The 26,669-nt window shown below is 36.5% G+C and overlaps 1 protein-coding gene and 1 long non-coding RNA gene across 22 annotated transcripts in view; one reads left to right on the top strand and one right to left on the bottom strand.

The window, feature by feature from the left end:
* The window catches only part of LOC105495692 (syntrophin gamma 1), an 893,014-nt gene that overhangs the window by 489,394 nt on the left and 376,951 nt on the right, over positions 1-26,669 (top strand). For 19 of the 21 annotated variants that reach the window (XM_071068276.1, XM_071068279.1, XM_071068272.1 and 16 more), the window contains one exon: positions 7,075-7,209. The exons of the other annotated variants lie outside the window; for them this stretch is intronic. In XM_071068276.1, coding sequence (XP_070924377.1) covers positions 7,075-7,209 — 135 coding nt within the window. The remainder of the gene's footprint in view (positions 1-7,074; positions 7,210-26,669) is intronic. 21 annotated transcript variants of the gene reach the window in all.
* LOC139355849 (uncharacterized) lies at positions 1,674-24,600 on the bottom strand. Its single transcript, XR_011607040.1, has 3 exons — positions 22,447-24,600; positions 7,830-7,888; positions 1,674-2,415 (listed from the first exon to the last, which is right to left on the bottom strand). It is a non-coding gene; the product is annotated as an uncharacterized lncRNA (long non-coding RNA).

Genomic DNA, 26,669 nt, shown 5'->3' with positions numbered 1-26,669 from the left:
GTTCTAGAAGCTTTGTATGTTATATTTTAATTGTATTGTTTCAGGGTTTTTTTTTTTTTTTTTTTTTTCTGAGACGGAATCTCGCTCTGTCACCCAGGCTGGAGTGCAGTGGCATGATCTCGGCTTACTGCAAGCTCCGCCTCCTGGGTTCTTGACATTCTCCTGCCTCAGTCTCTCGAGTAGCTGGGACTACAGGCACCCACCACCACGCCCAGCTAATATTTTGTATTCTTAGTAGAGATGGGGTTTCACTGTTAGCCAGGATGGTCTCGATCTCCTGACATCGTGATCCACCTGCCTCGGCCTCCCAAAGTGTTGGGATTACAGGGGTGATCCCTCGCACCCAGGCCATTTCTGGTTTTAATTGCATACTATGTAGCAAGTCTTCTATTTCCATTAATATGCAACCCTTATGTCTTGATTAGTAAGGCACTCATTGAAACCCAGTGGATATTTGTGTGAATGAGATACTTACGGGACACATGACATTCATATGATAGAGACTGGACAGTGGCCAAATACTATTTTAACAAATGGTTTATTTTTGATTTCAGAGGCTGGAAAGATTTACAAGACCTTTTTGTAAACAAAATTGTTTTGATGTACTGATTTGAGATATTTCTCGAACTCTGTTAAGATTAGAAGATTTATTTACAATGGTAATGCTGTGATCACTATGCTAGTTCTTGTAAATTAGTAATCCTCAGTACTGAAAAGAGTGACAATCTGTTACTGAGATAACAATATACAAGAGGAAATTAAATCACTTATATGAGATATAGCTAAATATTGCTGAAGTCACTATACGTGATGCCAAAAGACAATCATGATCAATTTTGGGGCAAATATTTACTTAACGGAATCCATGTGTTCAGGAAAGTGAGGAAAGAGGAAATTAAATCACTCATGATTCCTCATTTTTGAATAGAATGATTTCAGAAGGCTTCAAAGAGAATTCAGTCTGGTGCTAGGACTTGAACAATGGCTATAATTTAGTTAAGGAAAAGGCCATGATTAAAAGTAATCCAGGAATGGCAATGTAAATGATGAGGCAGTTTGAAGCACTTCACCTAAAAGAACATTTAGTGCACTACTGCTACAATGCAGTACAGTGTAAGACAAAACGAATTAAATAGTATTTGGCACTTGAAACATGGAAATACTGTGGATGCTTGCAAGAAAATTTGCAGTTCATATTATGGTCTTTGTCTACTTTTTGTAGTTTGTCGTTTTTTACATCTGACATTGTGAATATATTTCAAAATTAAAAGACCTTAAATTTTAACGTTTCATTAAAATACATGTTGTACTTTTTGAAAGACTAGAACATAAATTAAAAGGGTCTTAACTTTTAAGTAGAAAATGGATGACATTCTACTTTTATAAAGATCCAACGTAGGTCCTACATTTAAGAAAGTACAAATTCTTAATAAGTTTAAATGTGAGAGAAGTTAAATGTGAGATTTGTTTAAAGAGTAAACCCATGCAAATTCATAAACATTTTCTTGATTTGCAAAATTTTTCTCCCATTCTGTAGGTTGCCTGTTCGCTGTGATGGTAGTTTCTTTTGCTGTGCAGAAGCTCTTTAGTTTAATTAGATCCCATTTGTCAATTTTGGCTTTTGTTGCCATTGCTTTTCGTGTTTTAGACATGAAGTCATTGCCCACGCCTATGTCCTCAATGGTATCATTTTTAAATTAATCTTCCCTTTAAAATTATAAGTTTGGTGTATATTTTATAAAGTACAAAATACGTTCATACAGTATCTATATCACATACATTCCTTTATTTATGTGCAATGGTATGCAAAGTCAACAAAATTTGGAGACAAATGATGTCACATTAATAGAAAGAAAGAAGATAAGTGTGTGTCTTCAGTTTATATTAAAATTTGAGACCAATAATTATGTAGGTGATTTTCGATATCTAAATAATTTGAGTCCACAGATCTGTAAAGACTTTGCAGGTGGGGCTGTTTTAGGTTTGCAGCACCAACCAGCAACTGCTCCCATGATTCGGTCTCCCATTTTTAGCTCTTAAAACACTTCAGGAAGGAGTGGAGACCAAACTTCTTCCTCTATCAGAGAGCCTCCTAGTAGTCTGACTTTGGGGAAGACCATCTGTAAGTTGCAGAGTAGTCTCTTACTCATTTTATCTCTCTAGTGGCCATTGCTTCCATATACGAAGAATAGCTGCTTCAAGTGTTCTTTTCAAAATTATCCACACCCCAATAGGAGATTATTGATAACCATAATTCTCTCCAGTGAAAGATGCCAGTAGCCATGTCACGGTGTACAGGACAACTGGGGATGGCATTCTTAAATAATCTGTGTATGAGGTAAAGCAGGCCGTGCGGTGAAGAGCCCAGCTGCCTGGGTTGAATTCTTCCTCTGGGTCCCTCTGCACTTGTCTAATCTGTAAAGGCAGATGGCTGCATAAATTTTTTTTAAGGGAGAAAAACAAATTAATACTTTTTGTCACACAGTGAGCACTATATGAATAATTATTATTACACAACAAATAATGAAATATATGACCATATTTCATGAGTGAGGATCTTAGTCCAGCAACGCTGATTCTAATCAAGACAGTGCCCTGAAATGGAGTTTATCCATCTTCCTGCATCTCCCAGAGAAGCTCTGACTCTAATGCACCTGTTTATCAGTCCCCAACTTCCCTGCTCAGTGCCTGTTTCTGTCAACAGTAAGTGTGTTTTAACTTTCCCATTTCTTCTCCGTCTTCTACTCTGCTACAAGAAATACATTTAGAACACATAACAGTGAACGTATTATCTTCTTGCTCACATTTATATATGGCGTCTCCCTTACCGTCCACCATCCGCCCACCATACAGGGCGTTGGCCCGCCTGGTCCTCTCCAAACATCTCTCCCGCAGCGGCCCCTGCTGGACTACACAGGCTCAGCGGCAAGCGCACCCTCATTTTCCTGTATCATCACGTGGAGTGCATTTTCACGCTTCCATATCTTTACTCATGTGTTTCCTCTTGATTAAAATGACATTTGTTCCTTTAATTATGGTTTCCTCAGTTTATTTTTTTTCAAGACAAACCACACATATTTCCTATCCTCCATAAACCCCCATCCCTCAAGAATATTAAATTCCTGTCTCCATGTTGCTCCCTTATCAGATGTCATATTGTGGGTTTTTATATATGTACTTTCAAAATAAGTACGAGATCGGGCGTGGTGGCTCACACCTGTCATCCCAGCACTTTGGGAGGCCGAGGCGGATCACCTTAGGTCAGGATTTTGAGACCAGCGTGGCCAAAAGGGTGGTGAAACCCCGTCTCTACTAAAAATACAAAAAACTTAGCTGGGCGTGATGACAGGCGCCTGTAATCCCCGCTCCTTAGGAGGTGAGGCAGGATAATCGCTTGAACCCAGGAGGCGGAGATGGTAGTTAGCCAAGATCGCTCCACTGCACTCCAGCCTGGGGCAACAAGAGCGAAACTCCGCCTCAAGAAAAAAGTAAAATAACATAAAAGGTAAAACAAGTACGAATACTATGAGGTCAGGGACTATTGTCTAATTCATGTCTGATTCTCTGTTAATGCTGCACAGTATTTGCAAAATTAATACATGTGTGGGATTTTAGATGTGTTTCCATGTGCACCAGCTGAATTTTCATGGTAACATGTGTAACATCTCTAACTTCTGGAAACGTATTTTAACCGATCTGTTTTAGCACTTTGTGTGCTGTTTTCTCCAGTAGCTATTTTTTGGAATGTGTGTTTGTGAGTGTGTGTGTGTGTGTGTGTGCGCTTCTGTGATTTATTCTAAAAAAAAAAAAAATCCTCCTCATTCTTTATTTTCTGCAACTCTTGTCCTTTCAGAATCCAAAAGCGAGCTCAAAGACTGTATTCTGTTCTCCAGACAACTATCTAATAATTTGTGAACATTTTACATAGTATTTACGTGAATGATAGCTTTGGCCACATAAAAATTAAATGAGAGTATCCTCATAGTTTTGTTTTAGCTCCTCAAACTTTCCCTGGATGATCTTTGGCATCTCTTTGATGTGTACCAAAAGTATATTTCTGGGCTTTCAGGGAAAACCCTTTTCTCATCCTGAAGTTCAAACAGAGCATTATTTGTGATTACCAGCTATTCCATTACACTTCTGGGGGAGAAATGTCCTGGAATATACTGTACTAAAAAATCAGCAAATGTGTTCATTTATGATCACTTGGCTTTGATGTATTATTTCATATTGCCACTCCTCAGAGTGGCTTCGCCCCTCAGAAAGGCTCCATGTCGGCCCCTCTCCAATATCCCATTGTAAGCATGAGTGACTTTGTGTAAAAACATAGGAAAATTATGTTCTATATTAGGGAAACTACAATATGCTTGTGTTAAAAGATTTTTGTCCTCTAGATATATTCACTTAAAATTTTCTCTAGATTAGTCAGCCTGGTTTCATGAGCATGTGTGTGCTAGTGCCATAGATGAAGAAAAAATGCTTTCCTTGCTCATGAAAAAGCTTCTGTTTTTCCTAAAAAGACATCATAACTTTTACAAAATAATTCTAAACTAATATAAGGGTGTATATGATAGATGGCAAAAGAGTATGCATTAGCACACAAGAACAAAAGCAGTTTAGAGAAATAGGTATCTTTGGAGGCTACAGTATATAAATATATTCCCATCAATATTACAGAGGATAAAGTAGCAGACTCCCAGCAATAGCCATGGAAATGTGTATTCCAAGAGAAAGTCTGGTATTATTTGCCTGGGATAGCATGCTCCTTAAATTTAAAGATAGATTTCACATATAAGTGATGTAATATGATATTTGTCTATCTGTGTCTGGCAGTCTTTACTTTGCAAAATGTCCTCCAGCCTTATCTATGTTGTTCCAAGTGACAGAATTTTATTCCTTTTTTATGGCTGAATAGTTCTCCACTGTGTATAAGTACCATATTTTCTTTATCCATTCATGTGTTGATGGGCATTTAGATTGATTTCATATCTTAGCTGTTGAGAATAGTGCTACAATAAACATGGGAGTGCAGATGTCCCTTTGACATACTCATTTCATTTCCTTTGGATATATACCCAGTAATGGAATTGCTGGATCAGTTTTTAATTTTTAAAGGAATCTTCATACTGTTTTCTGTAAGGGCTATGCTAATTTACATTTCTACTAACAGTGTATAAGAGCTTGCTTTTCTCCACATCTTCACCAGCATTTGCCAGTTTTTGTCTTTTTGTTAGTCACCATTCTAACTTGGGTGAGGTGGTGTTACATTGTGGTTTTGAATTGCATTTTCCTGATAGTAAGTGATGTTGGAGTTCAGAGTAGAAGAGTGGTTACCACACACTGGGGCTCATGGGAGGGTCGGAGGTGGGGAGATGTTAGCCTACAGGTACAATATTACAGTTAGATGGGAGGAATGAACTCTGTTACTCTATTGCCCAGTAGGATGATCACAGCTAACAATATTGTATATCACAAATAGCTGAAAGAGAGGGTTTTGAATGTTCTTACAACACATACATTATTACTGTTTAAAGTGATTTATATGCTAATTATCATGATTTAATAATTACACAATATATACATGCATCAAAACCTCACATTGTTTGCCATTAATACATGCAATTGGCCGGGCGCGGTGGCTCAAGCCTGTAATCCCAGCACTTTGGGAGGCCGAGGCGGGCGGATCACAAGGTCAGGAGATCGAGACCACAGTGAAACCCCGTCTCTACTAAAAATACAAAAAAATTAGCCGGGCGCGGTGGCGGGCGCCTGTAGTCCCAGCTACTCAGGAGGCTGAGGCAGGAGAATGGCGGGAACCCGGGAGGCGGAGCTTGCAGTGAGCCGAGATCGCGCCACTGCACTCCAGCCTGGGCAACAGCGTGAGACTCCGTCTCAAAAAAAAAAAAAAAAAAAAAAAACATGCAATTACTATTTGCTAATTTTTTAAATTTGAAATTAATTAACCAATTAACTCTGAGGATAAATATATATCCCCATATATATATTCCACTATGTTAAGAATGACTCAATAATTACTAAAAGAAAATGTCATTTCCAAAGTGGTCATTATTCCTATGGACTTTTTGGTGCAGAATAAGAGCTAAATATTATATTCTGTCTCAAAGGAATTACCTTTTGTGTCTGTGACAAATGGGAATGTTAAGTGCATTTGCTAGGGACAATATTTATATTAATCCAGATTAATATATGTATTCTGGATAAGTGACAAGACTCATGGACTTATTTGGTGATTACTTAGGTAATAGCACAAGTTCAGAAATCTTTGCAGTCCGTTTTCACAATTCCCCAAAGTATATAAAGCCAACATATTGGATTAGGCATCAAAAATCTTGGGTCTTAAACTAGGCTCTGTTTTTAATTAACTATGTTAATTTGGGTAGTTTGCTTCACCTTGTTACCCTTATTTCCTTCTAGGTATAAACTGTGTGTGCGTGTGCGTGTGCGTGTCTGTGTGTGTTTTCATGCATGTCTGTGCATGTGTGTATGCATGCATGTGTTTGTTGGTGACTAGGAATGCTGAAATACTGGAGTTTACAGTAGGCTGGGGCAGTGGGAGAGGAAATGGAGAAATAGGAGTGTGATCCTTCTTTCTGAAGTGATGGAAATGTTCTAAAATTGATTACAGTGATGGTTGCACACCATTGATTATATTTAAAAAAATATGAATTGTACATTTTAAAGGGTTGAATTGTATGGAATTTGAATTATATCTCAATAAAGCTATTACCTTTTTATTTTTAGATTATAAGTATTACAAAACCTCTCATTATTTTAAAAATATAGTACATGTACCATAATTCTTACTCCCCACTTCTTTGTGTGAATTTTGTGACATCGTTTTCCTTATCCGAGAGTTCGCTTTACTTGAAATCATTCTCCTTTTTCCTTGCACCCATGCTAAGTATTCAATTTCAGGCTCATCAGACTGTGTTTTCACCACCTCTTAAATGTTATTCACCATATTTTGCTGTAAATTGGCCACAAAATTACAACCTATAAACTAAGTATAATTTTTCCGCTTTTTTTTTTTTTTTTTTTTTTTTTAATCTGAAGACAAAGACAGGAATTTGTTTGCTGCAGGATGGTAACCAGGAGCCTTTCAAAGTCCGGCTGCACCTAGCCAAAGATATTTTGATGATCCAGGAACAGGATGTGATATGTGTGTCTGGTGAGCCTTTCTATTCTGGTGTAAGTAACTTTTTCTTCTGTCGAATTTTTTTGTGTTTGTTTTTTGTTAATAAAAATGTTTATTCAAAGACCATTTTAAATATGATTTTCTTTCAGTGTCTAGTCAATGGTTCTGCGTGTAATTTTTGCTTACATCATTAAGTAAGCAGTGGCCCTGTATGAGAACCTTGCCTAGGGTCCATGAACATGCCTTTTGGGCCCATCTCCAGCCTGTTGTCTATGACTCCTAGCTGTCATCATATGATGAGAGTGACACTGGATTTTCTGATCATTCTACCTTTTCACATAGAGAATTAATTGAGAACTGCACATGGTGGTGTCCTCTGCTCTGGTCTTACGTTTCATGAACTTGGACTATTGAGAGTGGTGTCAGGGTGGGGCCCATCCTTCAGCATCACTGAAGCAGGAGACATTAGGCAGCAGTCACTGAACTCAGCGTGAGTGATATTCCCCTGGGATAGTGTCTGAATGATTCTGTGGACCTCCCTAATAGAATTATGCGCAAGTGCTGTAGCAAATTCTGTTCTTCAATGCTCCAACCCATTGACACATTACACTGCTCCTAATCTAGCTTCAGAAAGAGCCATAAATTACAGTGCAAAACTGATTGCTGTACTTACTCATGTCGAGGCAGCATAGCTGTGGAAGACATCCTTAGATGAGATTAGATTTTATTCCACTAAAAGACATTGTCATAAAACAAGTTATGGAGTTTATCATTCATTGTATAATAATACCATTAAAGACATCTTTTTTAACAATGTTGCCATATGTGATCTCAGAAGAAAATTATAGACAGTAGCATGTAGTCTGCTCCCTGCTTTTCCCAAACATCTGCAGCTATTTAGCATGAAGATTTAATTTGTACCTTATTAATAGACTTACCTTGGAGTGTTTAGTAGGTGGCAAATAATGCTGAACTTGAGTTCTCACATCACTTCTTACTAATACCCTATGGGAGTAACTCAAGGCCCTAAATCAATAGGCCTTTGCCAACTAAAGATAATAGACATTTTACAGACTGTTAACTATTCTTTTGTCACAGACCATTTAAATCATTCTGAATCATGGGCCTGGATGTCAAGGCTGATTAAACTGTTCCCATGAGGTTGTCCTTTCTTCCCTTTGGTTAATAACAGAGAAGTGGCATGAGTCATACAACTCTCTAGAATAAATATATCACACTGGTCCCCAGATCAAAAAATAAAATCAGTAAAATTTACTACTTCAATACTGAAATAATATTATTGATTTTAAGTTTCACAGTCAATAATAACTGATACACATAGACCTACTTTCTCCTTAAAAGATAATTGTACATATAAATAAAGCTCAGAGTGCTAGGAAGAATGAAGGCAGAATTAAGGAGAAACATCTTATGACGTTGTCAACAAATTCAAAATAGCATTTGAAAATTCAACACCCATTTTTACAAAACACTTTAAGCAAGATATGAGTAGACAAGATTTTTCTTAATCTGACAACTGTCATCTAATTAAAGCCTCTCTCTAATATGTTAGTTAACATTGAACATTCTCTCTGAGATTGAAAGCAAGTCAAGGATAATACCTTGCTCACTAATCAGTGTTGTTCACCATGCTCCTACAGCAAGTCACAAATTATATATAAAGAATAAAAATTATAGAGGAAGAGGCAAAATGGCTTTTCTTGTAGATTTCATGACGGTATGCATAGAAAACCTTAAGAATTCTACAAAAGATAGAATAACACAAAAATTTAGCAAGGATGCTGGGAATAAGGACAATAGCCCAAGTTAATTGTGTTTCTAAAACTACCTACAAGCAACTAGAAATGAAATAAAAATGCAATCCATAATACGTCAGAAAGACAATACACTTAGGAACAAATTTAACAAAAGATGTATATGATCTCTGTCCTGAAAACTATAAAAACTATGTTGAAGGAAATTTTAAAAAATAAACAAATAATGGAGAAATATGACATGATCGTAACTAGAAAGCTAAGTGTTGATAAGCTGTCACATCTTTCCAGATACCCTAAACCAGTCAAAACCCCAAAATATTTTTGCAGATATGTACAAGTTGATTCCAAAATTCACATGGAAATATAAAGGACTTATAATAACCAGAACAATCTTGAATAAAAAGAGCAAAGTTGGAGGGTTTATTCTAACTGATTTCAGAGCTTGCTATAAGATTCTAATAATAAATACAATGTAATGTTGTAATAAATTCAAGTATATCAGTCAATGGAACATTATAAAGAGCCCAAAATAGACCCACTCTTATATGGTCAGTTAAGTTTTGTTTTTCTTTTTTTTTTAACTGTGATAAAATATACATAATATAAAATGCACCATCTTAACTATTTTTAAGTATAAAGTTCAGTAGCATTTCGTGCATTCACTTCGTTGTGTAACTACCACCACTATTCATTGCCGGAATTTTCATCATGCCATACTGAAACTCTGTATGCACTGAACCGTACTCCTCCTCTTAACCCCTTGTTAACCACTGTCCTACTTTCTGCCTCTACATTTGACTATTCTGGTTAAATCTTGTAAGTGGAATCATACAATATCTGACCCTTTGTGGATGGCTTATTTCAATTATCACAATGTCTTCAAGGTTCATCCATGTTGAAGGATATATCAGAATTTCATTCCTTTCAAAGGCTGAATAACATTCCATTGTGTATTTATACCACCTTTTGTTTATCAATGTTCACTCGGCAGTGAACATTGAGTTTGTTTCCACCTTGGCTTTTTGGAAAAATACCTCTAAGAACATGGGTGTACAAATATGCTTGAATCACCACTTTCAATTATTTGGTGTATATACCCAGAAGTGAAATGGCTGGATAAATAGTAATTCTTTGTTCAACTTCTTAAGAAACTGTCATACTCTTCTCCACAGTAGTTGTACCATTTTCCATTTCAACAAGCAAAATACAAGAGTTTCGATTTCTCCACATCCATGTCAACCCTGTTGTTTTCAGTGTTTTTGATAATAGCTATCCAAATAAGTGTGAGGCTGAATCTCACTGTGGTTTCCATTTGCATTCTCCTATCAATTAATAATGTAGAGCATTATTTTATGTGCTTATTGTACACTTGTGCGTCTTCTTTGGATAAATGTCTATTCATATCCTTTGTCTGTTTTGGAATTGGATTGTTTGGTTTTTGGAGCTGAGTTGCAGGAGTTCTTAATGTATTTTAGATACTAGTCCTTTATCAGGTATGTGATTAGCAATATTTTCTCCCAAATTGTAGGTTGCCTTTTTACTCTATTAATAGTATTTTGATGCACAAAAGTTTTTAATTTTAATAAAGTCTGTGTCAATTTTTTCTTCTATTGGTTGTACCTTTTGTACCATCTCCAGGAAATAATTGCCAAATTCAGTGTCATGAATCTTTTCCCCCTATATTTTCTTCTAAGAGTTTACAATTTTTGCTCTTACTTGTAGGTTTGGTTATATTTTAAGTTAATTTGTGTTCTGTACATGGCATTAAAGTTTGAACTTCATTCTTTAGCATTTGGATATCCAGTCCAAAATAAATTGCCATATACACAAGGGGGTTTTTATGGCCTCTCTATTCTAGTTTATTAGTCTATATATTTGTCTTTACGCCCGTAACACACAGTTGTGCCTTTTGTTTATTTGTTCGTTTTTACTGTAGCTTTATAGCAAATTTTGAAATCAGCTAATTTGGGTTCCTTAAGATCTCAAATACATTTTAGAATGAATTTTTCTATTTCTTGAAAAAATACCATTGCAGTTTTTATAAGGATCATGTTGAATTTGTAGATCACTTTTAGTAGTATGGACATCTTAATAATAGTAAGCTTTCTGATATGAACATAGCATCTTTCCATTTATTTATGTATACTTTACATTCTTTTAGCAATGCTTTGTTGTTTTCAGTGTACAAGTCTTTCAACTCCTTGCTTGAGTTAAACCCTTAGTATTTGATAATTTTTGATAGTATTGTTAAAAAATTATTTTCTTAATTTATTTTTGGATTTTTTATTGTTAGTGCATAGAAATGTAATGGATTTTTAAATTTTGATTTTGTATTCTGCCACTTTGCTGAATTTATTAGTTCTAATAGTTTATTGTGGAATGTTTATGGTTTTCTACGTATAAGATTATGTCATCTGTGATCAGAGATAATTTTACTTATTCCTTTCAAATTTGGATGACTATTATTTCTTTTTCCTGCCTTATTACTCTGGTTAAGATTTCCAATACTATGCTGAATAGAAGTGGTAAAAGCAGACTTTTTTTTCTTATTCCAGACCTTAAAGGAAAAGCTTCATTTTTGAGTATTTTTGAGTACGGGTTTTTCATATACTGCCTTTGTTATGATGAGGTAGTTTTCTTCTATTCCTACTTGGCTGAGTATTGAGGCAGTGTTGAATTTTATATCAAGAGGTCTTGAAATTTGTCAAATGCTTTTTTCTGAATCAATTGAGATGATCAAGTGTGCTTTTAAATTTTTTTTTCTTCTGCTCTATAAATTGTTTTTCTTACTTGAAAGTACTTCTTGGGACCTCTGTCCCAGGAAGGAATTCTAACTTCTAGGTCTGCATCTGAGGAAAGCCAATCTACAACAGAGAAAGTAGTGCACCGTACTTTCAGAGAGCCAGATTTTCTCTGAGAAAACTCCCTTTTTCTGTTTTTTAAAGCCTCCCACTGGTAAAGGCCCGCAGACACCTTTGTATTAAAAGATACCCTCTTTAAACTTGACCCTTCACAGTGCACTGTTTGTGTTGTATTGCCACAATACATAGTTCACGTGCTCTCTGGACAGGGATCACCCCACTTACCAGCTAATTACGAGATGCATTTGAGACAGTAAGAGAGCCAGAGATAATCATCCAACTTTGGAGAGCAGAAAGTCTTATCTGAGTATTACAACAAATAGAGTATTAACTCTCAGTCTGTGCAAGTGAGTGGAAAGGTTAGGAGAATATTCTAAGGAAAGGCAAATGTCAGTCTGAGGAACCCTAGGCAAGGAGCTATTTTGTTATCTGGAAGCAATGCTCTGAAGGTCTGGGTGGAAAATAGGACAGTCAGGGGCAAGGGTCTGAGAAGAAGATTGCTATCAGGCAGTTTACTCATGAGGGGGAAAATGAAGCTCCAGTTTGCTGAAAAATCCTGAGAATTATAGAATGTTATACGTTTTTCTCCAACTCCACAATAGGGAGGAAGTTGTTTATATTTTCAGGTCTATCTATCACATTAGCTGAAAGCTACTTCTAGGATTGTTTTTGCCTGACACTTTTGACCTGCCTTGCTCAGGCTGAAAGAAAATGTTACAGTTTAGTCAAGCTCTTCTTGCCCACTGCACAGAAGAAAAGCCAATACAATGAGACAGCCAGTACTGCATTAGAGGAAGACTTTAATACTTACAAGGCAGTGAAGCAAAGAGGACAGGAGATATTTCTCAAATCTCTCTGCCTGGGGATTTGAAGACTAGGGTTTTAAGGATAGTTTGGTGGGCAGGCAGCTAGGCAATGGGTCCTACTGACTGGATGGATCAGGGCCTAAATCACAGTGCTGCCAAAACTGTCTTCAGGCATTTAGTTAGCTCCTAGGTGGAGTCACTTGTCTGGGTGGCATTAGCTGGTATACTAGAATGCAAAGTCTGAAAAATATCTCAAAGACTAGGCTGAGGTTTCACAATAGCAATATTACCTAGAGGGGCAACTGGGGAAGTTACAAATCTTCGGACACCTGGCTATGTGAATCCTGAGCAGTAAACAATTATAAAAAGCAAGCTAGGAAACAATGCCTAGGTGCTGTTTATGCCTATATCTTAGCAGAATTCAGGTCCCTAGCATAATTATAATTTTGTGGCCTTTCATTAGTTTTACAAAGACAGTTTCAGTCCCCAAATAGGGAAAAGGTTAACTTTGGGAAGGGACTATCATCATCCTTGCTTTAAACTATAAACTAAATTTTTCCATTAAATTATAAAGTAAATCTCTCCCATAGTTATTTTGGCTTAGGCAGAGAAATAAGCAAAGGCTTGTGCAGTTAGAAGCACTAGGGAGTCAGTTATGCTAGATTTCTGTCATTGTTAAAATTGTGCAAAAGTGGTTCCAAAAGCCCTTGTGGACTGGAACTCAAGGGTGGCAGTGGGAGAAGGTCTGGGATAGGGAGTTAGTGGTAAGCTCGACAATTTCTCTATATCTATACCAGAGGCAGGAGAGGGTTTCATCAGCCCCAACATTAACCTGCTGTCCATGGAGGATAAACAGTGGGATGTGAGCCCAGGCAAAAGGCTCACTCTGAGGGAGGGGGCATAGAACTGAGCATTTGGAGAAGCTGTAGTTGGACAAAATGTTGGTATCTGAAAATCAAGGATTGGCAGATGGGCCAAAACCCAGGCATCATGCCAAGTGACCCTCTTAGCTCCTTGCTCTGAATTCCTGGACATACTGTAGGGCGTAGCTCAGTTAGAGAAACCAGAATTGAGAATTCATGGTAAGTATGTAAGGGCAGCCTCTGTGAGAGGGCAGGATATAGGATTTGGATAGTGAAGGGACCCCTGGGAAAAGGCTTTGCTTCACAAACCTCTAGAATTAGGAGAGGAAACTATGGGAACAGTTAATAATCCCAGAGTCAGCACCAGAAAACCACAGGCTGATGAACCTGTAGCTGAGCTCCAGGGCTTTATCAGGGTGAGTTTCTAATGAAGGTGACTTAACAATAACCCCCATCAAGTGGGACTTAAACCTGCTCATCACTCCCTGATTAGTGGGTCTGGGAGTTTATAATAGAAGTCAGGTAGCTCCTGAGAGGCTTGAGGAGGTGGCGCAGAGAAAAAACACTCTGACATATTTAGCACATCTGACTCTAATTCTAGTTATGCCGAAAGTCCTATAAAATGTTGATCATTTAGAAACGTGTATCAACATTTTCACCTACAAGAGACAGCTAGAGAGTTAAAACTGAAATATCCATGCATTTACTGTGACTTCTGTCAGAAAAATACTGCTTTCCCCCAGTGCCTTTTATTAGCTACTTTTGAAGAACATTCTGTAATTTATTCAGAGATTATACAGTTGAAGTTTTAGCATTGAGTTCATATCAGATAAAACCTGTTTCATCTGTGATAATTTAAAAATAGTATCAAAACGTAGGCAGCAATTATTCAAGATCTTTAGATGCAGATAGTAGAGTGACTGTTGATCAGAATGATGCACGGCAGTTGTCAGATAGATGTGTTAAAGCTTCAGTTAACATACAAGAAAGTGATCATCTTCCCCTGGTGCTCCGGGGGAACTGAAATCTGACATTCAGTTCCTGTCATCCTTCTGAACGGTTTACCACTCTAAGTCAGAGATATCTGTGGCTGTTCTCATGATACTATACCCTTCAATGTACCCTGAAGGAAAATTAAATTTAGCCTGTGCCAGTTTTAAATATTGATGAAATATTTTTAAAAGGCAAATGAGAGTAAAATCAATACAAGATGGCTATCTATTTTCCCATAGAGACACCAGTTTCAAAGGTGTTGCTAGTAAAAGATAGGAAAACCACGAAGAATCATGGAGTTTAAATTCCAAACATGGCAGAACTATCGGATAAATAGCATCAGGACAATCAGTACCTCAGTGTAATGGGTACCATTAGACTTTAAAATCAACAAAACAACTTCTTCCAGTTTCCTTGTGGAATAAAACATGCAATTAGCAATCCCACGAGTGAAACCACAATTTCCTGAAGATAACATGAAGAGAACTAGTATCTACTATTAACCTTGAAATTTGTACTGGCTTCCACATGGGTGTGACATGATGTAGGATGTGGCCCTTTGAGGTTCATTATCTGTGAAAATGTGATCCAGAGAGAGAATGTATCTAGACTAGTGCACTTATTATGGATAGATTCTTAATAGGTCATCTGGGAGGGATGGTGTGTGCAGGCCTAGATAGGAAGGTTATTCTTTCTTTTTCCCACATCACAGAGCTACTCACTGAAATCTGTCAACATGGAGTTCAGAGTCTGTGTACACACACATGCACAAAATACACATTGTCTATATTTTTTAAACTTTTAAAAATAACTCTTGTATGCCAATGTTATCATTTGTTTGCTGATTTTAATGAGATTGCATTCTTCTTTTTTAAAAAAATATTGAATTGACAAAGAAAATATATATTCAAGGTGTACAATATGATGACTTCATAGATATATATACACATTGTGTAATGATTGTTACAGTAACTTAACACGTCTGTCACCTCCCCTGCTGTACATTAGACTCTGAGATATTGTTCATTTTATAACTGAAAGTTTGTACCTTTTTATCAGCACTTTCTCTTTCTTCCACTCCCCAGCACCTGGAAGCCCACCATTCTACTTTCTATTTCTATGGGTTGGACATTTTTAGATTATGCATGTGCGAGGTCATACAGCATTTGTCTTTCTGTGCCTGACTTATTTCATTAAGCATAATGTCCTCTGTGTTCATTCATGTTATCATGAATGGAAGGGTTTCCTTCTTTCCTCTGGCTGCATTATAGTCAACTGTATATATAAATGCTTTATCCATTCATCTGTTGACAGACACTTAGGTTGGATTCTATAAAATTTGACCTATTCTAAGTAAATACAACTGATTTTTCAAAACATTTTAGAAGTAAAAGTGGTCATTGGTTACTAACATTGATAAAAGAAGCTATCACTTTAATCTTGTTTTTACATTTGATTGTATGTCTATAAATTTTGCAATACAAAGTATTTTACGTTTGCGCTTCTCCTTATTTGGTCTTTTTGGGTAGACTGACATTCCAAATGTGTGAAAATAAAATTGAGAAAAGGAAGGCTGGGCGCTGTGGCTCACACCTGTAATCCCAGCACTTTGTGAGGCAGAGTGGGCGGATCACAAGGTCAGGAGATCGAGACTATCCTGACTAACACGGTGAAAACCCATCTCTACTAAAAATAAAAAAATTAGCTACTCCGAGTCTGAGGCAGGAGAATGGCATAAACCCAGGAGGCGGAACTTGCAGTGAGTCAAGATCTTACCACTGCACTCTGGCCTGGGCTACAGAGCGAGACTCCGTTTCAAAAAAAAAAAAAAAAAAAAAAAGGAAGAAGAGAAACATTTTTTCAGGAGTAGAAAAATACTTACAGATGGGCAAGTATTGTTTATAGAGCTGTGATCTTATAACAGGAAGATATACAAAGGCCTGCTCTTGAAACCGAGAGTGTCCGTTTCTTTTATTATTAGAGATTGTTAAATTGAAAAGACAGTGCTGGAAACTCCTTCTATTTCTCATGTGATGTTTCATTTTTGCCAGTCAATAATCACCACCAGGGACATTTATGTTCCTAATTTCCCAGGGCTTATGCTGTTCCAAATATGGCAGCCCTGGAAGAAAATACTGTGGCTGCAGTGAAAACATTGTCACTGGACCCCCTGGTGGTGGCCGCAGTGGGATTAGCCCGAGGTGGTCACAGTTGTCGTCAGCCGCGGCAACACCATCGCGGGTTCCACAGTCTGGGCAGCAGTCCCCAGGGACTACTGCCTGTGTCTCCTTTGATTAGGATAGACAGAGCAGATGCAGTTGGAGGTGTTGGTGGTGTTATTTGAAACCTCCTCCAAATGTAGAAGCAAATGAATGATAACGTTTACCACAAGAACAATGGCAGCCACAGAAGGATACCTTATTGACAGAGTTATTTTTTTGTGTGTGAAATACATTGCTAAGTATGAGATGCATATTGAGGATATTTATCTTAACATTTTTCGTTAAACCTAGCATTGTTAAGGCCACTTGTTATTGTGCATTTTATTTTACCTTTAAAATAATTTTAATGAGATTTTCTTTATACATATAAAGCAAATTTACTGACAACTCTTCAATACTTAGGTTTTCTTATTTTTGTACCTATTTTGTCTTTCTATGGGGCACTAAAGGTGACTCCTTCCGTCTTCCTTTCAGTTCATAACTCTTTCTTTGACAGATTGAGTCTATTATTTAAACTACTGAATTTCTGATTCGTATTATTCTGTTTTTCACTTCTAAATGGATATAATACCATCTAATTGAATAATTGTGAAGATGAAATAAGTGAATGCAAGTAGAAGAGAACATATTCTCTGGCACATAGTAGGAGCTCAACAAATAATATGTTTATTAACAAGACACATGATACAATTTGGGTGTGTATAGACATGGTGATACACGGAGTACAGAGGTCTAGGTCAGGAACTGCTTTTCAGAGGATGTGGTTAAGGTCCCACCTCTTAAATAGCAGGTAGAATTTTACAGGATATATGTAATTTTACAAGACATATGTAGGTAACATTCAAAGCAGACAAAAGGTGTATGCAAAATTACCAATTACCAAACCGTTAAAAAGCGTGCCATAATCAAGGATTGCTTAGTCATGGGACATGTTACCCTCAGGATACAGTTGGGAAGGATGTAAAGTGGGGTGGGTACAAGGTGTATTGGTGAGTTGTGGTGCCATCAACGAAGGGAGCAACTTAAGTAGGAAAATCAGGTTTTAGAGTGGTATAAAATGAAGCTGAATAGAGACCAAAAAAACTTAGACCGTTTAGAACCAATGCAATTTTGCCATAGACTGATATCAAGATGGGAGCTAAAATCAGTTAATTAAAGCAATGATGCCTGGTTCCACTAGCTTATCAGTTACATTGCTCACATTTATGATTTTACAGATTTGTCATACTTACAAAAATATATGTCATATTTACACAAATGAATTTTTATAACATTAAATTTGAGTTTTAAAGTTCAAGAGGGCTATGATCAATCATGTGCCCATCAGCAGCTAAATAATAGACAGAGACGGATGTTAGATACATAGATGCATAGATAACAGGTAGAGACAGATGATTGATTGATAAGTATCGATAGATTAACACTGTGGTTTTTTTCTTCTTCTTCTATAAAAAGTGTGACAGTTTGATGTATTTTGTTATATGTTGATCCCTTAGCTCTCACATTGAGTTTTGGAGTTGTAGAAAGTCTGCTATCTATCTCTTTTGTCTTTGTAGGAAAGCTTTCTCTTCTTTCTGAGTGTTGAAGATTTCAGAATCCATCCCCATCCATGCCCCATGGTAATCTGCTGTGTCACTCTGATGTATCTGTCTGAAGATTTATTTTCTTTGCTTGGGAGTCATAAGACTGGAATATGAAAATTTATGTATTTCTTCAATTCTGAAGAAATTTTAGCCATTATCTTTGAAGAGCCTCCTCTCTATTATCTGTATTCTTTCCTTCAGTAACATTTGGATGGATGCTAAATCAGCCTCTGGATTCTCCATTTTCTTATGTTTTTTTCATATTTTGAACTTGTCTGCCCTCTGTGGACTGCTAAAAGCAACTCCTCCCGTCTCCCCTTCAGTTCACTGTCTCTCTCTTTGGTTACATTGAGTCTATTATTTAAACTATTTATTGAATTTCTGATTCTGGCTATTATGGTTTTCACTTCTGGAAGTTCTATTCTATTTTATATTTGCCTCATAGTATTTTACATCATGATTATACATTTGATATCTTCTTTCTATTAATATTAATCTTGTTAGAGAATCCTATTTATATGCTGTATCTTTAATTGCAAGATCTGCAGTCTGTATAGATCTGACTCTGTCGTCTGTTCTTTGTTCTGCTGCTGACGCACTCACTATGTTCTATTTCCCCCTGGGATTTCTCACTGTGGGCTCATGGTCCTTGATACTCTATGAGTATCCCTCAGTTTGGCTGTATAATGTGTTATGAACACAGAATTTACATTTAGTTCTTCCAGGTGAAGGGTATATTAGCAACCCAGATATTCTTTAAACTAAATTCTTAGTTGGGGATATGAGGCCACACAGGTAGAGACAACTCATCACAAACTTACCTGTGGACCAATTCACAAAATCTCAGGAGAATTGTTTTTTAATTCTTTCATCCAGATCTGAGTTCAAGATTGGCAAGTTTTTTACTATAATCCTTTGCGTGATAGGAATCATTTTTCATACTGACACACTAAAAGGGTTTTCTATGCAGGTAATTGTGCCTCTCCTCTCCTGCCTGGTCCTTTCAGTGGTGGCCCTGAATGGTTGCCTTTGGGTCCCTGGTTGTACAGACTTCTTACTTGTGAATCTTTATACTTAGTCATCATTCCTGACAACTGAGACATTTTTCCTCTTTCCTTATTACTCTGGCTGCACGTTTGACATTATTTTTGTTTATTTTATTCATCGTTTTATTGTGTGTTGTCTTGGAAAGGGATTGTAGTATATCTAACTCAAAGGAACGTTAGACTCAAGATTAGTTGTGTGTGTGTGCATGTGTGTGCGTATGTGTGTGTGTGTTTGTGGAAAAGCTATCAGATCTGAAGTGGTACAGGCCTGGCTTTTAATCTCAGTCTCCCCATTTGCCAACTTTGTGAACCTGTGTGACTTCTTGTTTTCTCTGAATCATGGTTCCTATGAGTGAAAAACAGAGACCACTTACTATATATAATTCATTGTGGCAAAATTAAATGAGATTGCATTGCCTAGGTGACCAATTTAGGTGAACAATAAAGATGGCTCTCTTCTTCCTTTCAGCTTCTAAACTGTTGTTGTGTGCTTATCTTAATCCCACAATCTTATTTGAGATCATAAATGTTTGCTAAAATAATAAAGGAATTACTCATCTCCAGATGAGTAATTGTTTCTTTCTCTAATTCACTTTGCCTAAAACTTTAAATGATTAACCTGGAGGAGTAATTTGAAGAGCATAAATAATCTTTCTGTTCAAAACTAGAAAACAAAACTTCTTACCTTAAAATAAATCTTTTGCGAGTGAACAAATGTTCTTTAAATGCAAAGGAGTTTCATTATTGCTTTAAATCAAAGAGTTCTCAAAATGGCAGTAATGTAAAGCAGCCTAGAGGTATTCCAAAGACTATAGTCTTATGAAGTTTATACTGTTTCTGCAGAAAAACATTTACATTAAGTAGGTAATACTTAAATGAGATTGAATATAAACTAATAGGCTGAAATCTATATTGTTCTGGAAATCAATAATCAGGACACACTAGAAAATGAAAAGAAATAGATAATAATGTAAAAATAAAGTTAACATAATTGAAGTAAATGTTTACCTATACATGTTAACATAATAGAACAAGCAGTAAAATTTTTGGTTAAAATTTCTCATTTTTGTCAACAATGTATTTGTAATATCCTCTTCCCATGAAACAGTTCCTCAGTTGTTTTAGCAGCACAAGTAGAGAAATTTAGTTTTAAAAAAATACATTTTTCTCCTTTTCAAGCCAATAAAAGTTCCTCTTTCAGTATATTATATAAAACTTAAAATATTTTTTTGTATTTAATCCACATAATTTTGCATGATGCTCACTATCATACATATTGTTAATTTGTACTACATATGTGGAAACAGGGTAAGACAGCCACCTTTTTAAAAAAATTAATAATAAACTTAACAATGAAATGTGGGTAACCAAAATTCAGAGTTTAAATAAGTTTTTTAATTTTCAGAGCATTAAGAAGGCAATGATTGAAATTAATCTTTGATAAATGGATTGCTGTTAATGTAGCTAGGCATTGAGGAGAGTTGATACATGATAACGATGGGTGATTATGATGACAGAGTAAAATGGATAATGTTCTAGGTGTTCAAATATTGAGCCACATAGGTCATCCACTTTTCTTTGTAGCTTAATATTTTTATTTTTACAATGTCAATGCTTTTATCTTCATATTATTTTAGATTGTATCTTTTCTCTCTTCATCTGTGAAAGCAGTCTGTGCAGTCTTAAACAAAATGTCCCAAGTACAATTAAACTTGTATAATCATCAGTATGGATATTGGTTTTTGCACTGGGCATTCACTCAGTGATAATCTGTGGTTTGTGGGATCATTTGCTTCCACACTAAATATTCCTGGATTGCCATGGAGGTTATAAGCATAGTTATACATGTACACATGCATGGAGTGGTTCTTTAGTTCCCCCTGCTTCGTTCCACTCTAAAACACTAAGTCTGTTACTTTCCTATACAGTGGGCCTGGATCCACATAGCCAATATGTCAAATGTGTAGCACAAAAAGTGAGAATCAGAGTGAGAATTTAAGGCCTTCTTACTTAAGAGCATAAATTTTGAAATCTGTATTACACAATAGTGATGATTTATTTTTCTTATTTATGACTTTCAACACTATTATTAATACATGAGTTTGCAGATGAGCTAAATCTTGGAAATTTGAGGTGTTACTGTGGCTTGTATTTGATTATGCTTAGTTCTTGGTAATTTACAGAATATTTTAGAAAGATTACTTAAACTGTTTGAAGTGTGTTTGAGACATTTTGTTTATGACTACTTATATTCACATCATATCATTATTTTGCTAATTTGTTTGTATCATTGCCTTTCTTCTATAAATGAAGACTTTGAAGTCCATGTGATTTAACGCTAAGATCTTTCCATAATAGAACGATAGCTGTGCTGAACTCCATGTCATGGATCTCATTACCCTGCGTTAGAGCAATGGAGTCAAGCAGATATTTGTTCTGTTCTATCCGTAGCTTAACCCCTGAGTGACTGTGACGATGATGCACTGTTTTTGAGTCAAATGTCACATAAAGTGATATATTCAAATGCACTTTGGACACTATAAGTTGTATAGTATAGGAGGATTTATTTTTACTAGTACTGGAAAAGAAGTGTTTTAAAGAAGAAATTCTAGGTGGTTTTAATCCCACTGGACATATGGTAAAATAATTTTAACTTATAAAAATTTGTCTCCAAAAATAATGTATAACTTCCATTTGAACCTCCATGATATATGCTTTTCTAAGTAACATCAATAAAATCAAAGCAATTGCTTATATACACAAGTTGGAACATCTCTGTGATAAGGAGCACATGCAGAATTTTGGCACTCCTTGACTTTTCTACTAGTTATGAAGCATGTGCCACATTATCTTACTCTGTAGACTGTATATTCTGAGCCTTAGTGATTTATAGGAGAGAACTGGCTTCTATTTCAGAGTCTGTCAAAAGGCACCTATGTGATCGTAACATTTTACTTTCTCTAGACGCAATATTTGCTTTCTTAGAATGTAGAATTGTACTTATGAAAGGTCACCTAGTTATAATATTCCATGGCTTGCTTCTCTTTTTTCTTCTAAATCTCCTCTAATAGTGGAGACTCTATGTGACTGCCTGAAAGAGGCTCGTGTAAGATATAAATAAGAGTGTGCTTTTCTCACCTTTCATGAACTACTACATCACACTTCATTTTCTTGTCCATTCAGTCCCTTGCTCCCTTAGGTGACAATGTCATATCAACTTCTTTCTCCTCAAGTATCCAGTAACATCTCTCTCATTCTCACTGCAAGGTGATGTCCTTGCTTCTTCCTTCACTGAGAAAATGAAACCGAGAAAATAATGCCCCACTGCCATTTATATCTACCTTCCTGGACTTGTGACCTTATGTGTTTTCTCCCTTTCCATTACCTAAATGATCTGTCTTTTCTCCTACCTAAGGTCACCATCCAGTCATACACTAAATTCCATCCTTGTGTGCATCTTCAAAGACATTGTTCCAGCAGTTTCCCACTGTATTTGATGATTCCAACTATATTTGATTGCATCATCAAATGCTCATTTTCCACTAGATCATTCTGACCAGTGATCATTCTGATCATTCCAACCAAGCAACTATAATTTCCCCTCCTTCAAAAGCAAAACCAAACCAAACTCTCCCGGCCAAAAATTCTCCTCCAGCTTCCACTGCATTTCTCTGCTTCCTCTCCCAGAGCAAACCTATTGAAATGATTGTTTCTTTGCCATCATCCCCCAAATTCAGTAATTCATCCCCACTACTCCACTGTCATTTCTCTCTTCAACTTCACTAGTTATTTCAATATTGCTCAATTTAATGGATATTTCCCATTCCTAATTTTACTTCTGTTTTTAACACCACTGACACTCCTTTCTCCTACAAATATTTTCTTACTGGCTTCTTGGGTACCCTACATTCCTCTTTTCCTCCAATTTCTAAGCAACTTTGTCTGTCTTCACTGCTGAGTCTTTTCTTCCTTTCCATCTGTAGACACTTTAGCGGTGCAAAACTTAGTTCTTTAAGTTATTCTTTTTCTTTTACTTTTTGCACTTGCTCTTTCAGATGTCATCCATTCTCATGGCTTTGATAGTGACTAAGCTCCAGTTTATATCTTACCTTGTCCTGTTCCCTGCACTCCAGATTAAGATAGTGCAACGATTTGTACAATATCTGCAGTTGGAGGTCCAGTAGGCATTTTCAACTTAAACATGAAATTTTAGTTAAACTTCATGTTTAACTAAAACATAAGTTTAAACATGTTAGGCAAACCAAACTCTTGATTATTCCCCAAATCAGTTCCCTTCACAATGTTTCCTATCCCAATAGAGTAAATGAATATGTCATCTTTCCAGTTGCATTAGGCAGAATCCCTGGAATCTCTCATTACTCTACTGTTTCACTAAAGCTACATCCAATCAGTTTAAAAAATAATGTTAGCTTTCTGTCAAAAATATTTCCAGGATATATCCATTCTTTCTTCTGGAAAGTAGGGATAGAACTGTTTTTCTCTATTATTTTTACTAAGTGCAAATTAAAAACTATGACTATTATCCTTTTAAAAAAATACCATAAGGCTCTGAAAGGAATAGGGAGAAAGACAGGTTGGCTTGGGATTTTAGGATTTGAGGAGTGTCATAGAACTACATTCTCTATGGATTTTTGGCCTCAAATATCCCAGATTGGTTACAGGAGAAGCCAGTAACCTGGAAATGAAATAAACCCAACCAAAACTTTTCTTTCCAGAAAAAAAGTGAGCAGTTTAACAAGACAATAAACTCTTCCAAAATAAATGCTCTACTCTACCAAAATACCACACACACACACAAAATGTGCCCTCCTTCTATTTCCAATGGCAATGACCCAGTGGAGAAGTTAGACTTAACACTCTCACCAGGCTGCACTGATGTTCTCCAGCTCTGTCTGCCAAGGTGGTGTTACAGAAATCATAAATAGGAACAAGGACTTTCATCTCTATGTTGCAAGGTCAACAACAATCCCCCACAAACTACACCTCACTGTGGTGTCAGAGGAGATTATCTGGTTGTCTGAAATTCAAATCTGTGCAGTCCAGTGATAAAGAAGCCATCCCAAACAATGGAGTCAGTTGAAACCTCTCAGAGAGCAGTGATGAGACTCTCCTCCTCCCCCAAACAAGGGTTATATCAGTGGAGGCCTAGTAGGGAGCTAAAATTCCCACCTATTACCAGCAGAAACAAGAAAATTCTCACCTTGAATGAGAAGCAATAATTAACAGATATCAAGTCTGAAATGACACAGATATTAGAATTATATAATATGAATTTTAAAATAATTGTCATAAAATTTCTATATATTAGTTACAAACACCATTGAAACAAATGAGAAAATAGAATACCTCAGCCAAAAAAATAAAATCAAAATTATTGAACTAAGCAATACAATAATTGAAATAAAAACTCAATGGTTGGACTCAACAGCACAGGACAGAGAAATTAAACAGTTAACTTGAAACATAGAGAACAATAAAATTACTCATTCTGAAAAAAACAGGGAAATTGGGCTGAAAAAAAAAAATAAGATGAGTCTCAGGGACTCATGGAAATGTGACAAAAGTTCTAACATGTATTGTAGCAGCGTCTCCTGAGAAGAAAAAGAAGTCAGACTCAGAGTATTTAAAAAAAATAACGCCTGAAATTTTTCAAAATTTTGCAAAAGGTATGAACTTCTGTATTCAGGAAATGGAGCAAATCTCAAAAAGCATAAACTCAAACAAATTCATGTCGATCACTTCACAAGCAAATTCTGAGGACTAAAGACAAAGAAGAAAACTTTAAAAGCAACAAAAAAGGAATAACAGCAATGGGAAGAAAACAATCCAAATGACAGTGTAGTTTTCACCAGAAACAATGAAGGCCAGAAGGAAGTGAAACAATAGTTTTCAATTGCTGAAAGGAAAAAAAAACTGTCAACCCAGAATTCTATATCTGTGAAACATATCCTCCAGGAATCAAGAGAAAATCAAGACATCATAAGATATAAGAAATATAAGAATAGTTTTTCACTAAAGGAATGGCTACAAAGATCTCTCTCAACGGAGAGTAAATGATTAAAGAAGGAATCCTGAAACATCACAAAGGAAGAAAAATAATTAAGAGATATGTAAATACAATACATTTTCCTTTTCCCCTTAAGTTTTTTAAAGGAAGGGTGATGGTTCAAGCAAAAATTATAACACTGTCTAATGTACTTCTCAATGTATATAGAGAAAATATTTATAACAATTAAAAATAGGGAAAGATAGGCCAGGTGCAGTGACTCATGCCTGTAATCCCAGCACTTTGGGAGGCCGAGGTGGGTGGATCATGAGGCCAAGAGATCAAGACCATGCTGGCCAACATGGTGAAACCTTGTCTCTACTGAAAATACAAAAATTATCTGGGTGTGGTGGCACGCGCCTGTGGTCCCAGCTACTTGGGAGGCTGAGGCAGGATAATTGTTTGAACCAGGGAAACAGAGATTGTGGTGAGTCAAGATTGTGTCACTGCACTCCAGTCTTGCAACAGAGTGAGACTCTGTTTCAAAAAAAAAAAAAAAAAAGGGGGGGGGTGAAGAGGGGGTGATAAAGGGACATTTAAATGAAAGTAAGGTTTCTATTACTTCCCTTGAACTAGTAAAATGCTGACACTGTTACCAGAAAGGGGTCCCAATCCAAACCCCAAGAGAGGGCTCTTCGATCTCCGCAAGAAAGAATTCAGTGTGAGTCCATAGAGTAAAATGAAAGCAAGCTTATTAAGCTAGTTAAAGAATAAAAGAATGGTTACTCCATAGGCAGAGAAGCTTTCGGGCCTGCCAGTCACCCATATTTATGGTTATTTCTTGATCATATGCTAATCAAGAGGTGAATTATTCATGCTTCCCCCTTTTAAACAATGTAGCCTAACTTCCTCACATTGCCATGACATTTGTAAACTGTCATGGTGCTGGTCGGAGTGTAGCAGTGAGGACCACCAGAGGTCACTCTTGTCACCATTTTGTTTTTGGTGAGATTTAACTGGCTTTTTTTATTGCAACCTATTTCATCAGCAAGGCCTTTATGACCTGTATCTTGTGCCAAACTTCTATCTCATCCTGTGACTGAGAATGCCGTAACCTCCTAGGAATGCAGCCCAGTAGGTTTCAGCTCTATTTTACCCAACCCTTATTTAAGATTGAGTTGCTCTGTTTCAAACTCCTCTGACAATACCAATAGACAGTGTGAGGGCCATAGGCTCTTGGCCCCCTAAAGGTCTGCTGAAAGATCACTCTCATGAGACATATTCATTAATAGGAAAAAAGGCATACAGACTTAGTTAATGTGTATACCTGGGAGCCTCCAGAAGGAAGACTCAA

Source organism: Macaca nemestrina, chromosome 8, assembly GCF_043159975.1.
Source record: "Macaca nemestrina isolate mMacNem1 chromosome 8, mMacNem.hap1, whole genome shotgun sequence".
Lineage (NCBI taxonomy): Eukaryota > Metazoa > Chordata > Mammalia > Primates > Cercopithecidae > Macaca > Macaca nemestrina.
This window is presented reverse-complemented; position numbering and strand designations above follow the sequence as displayed.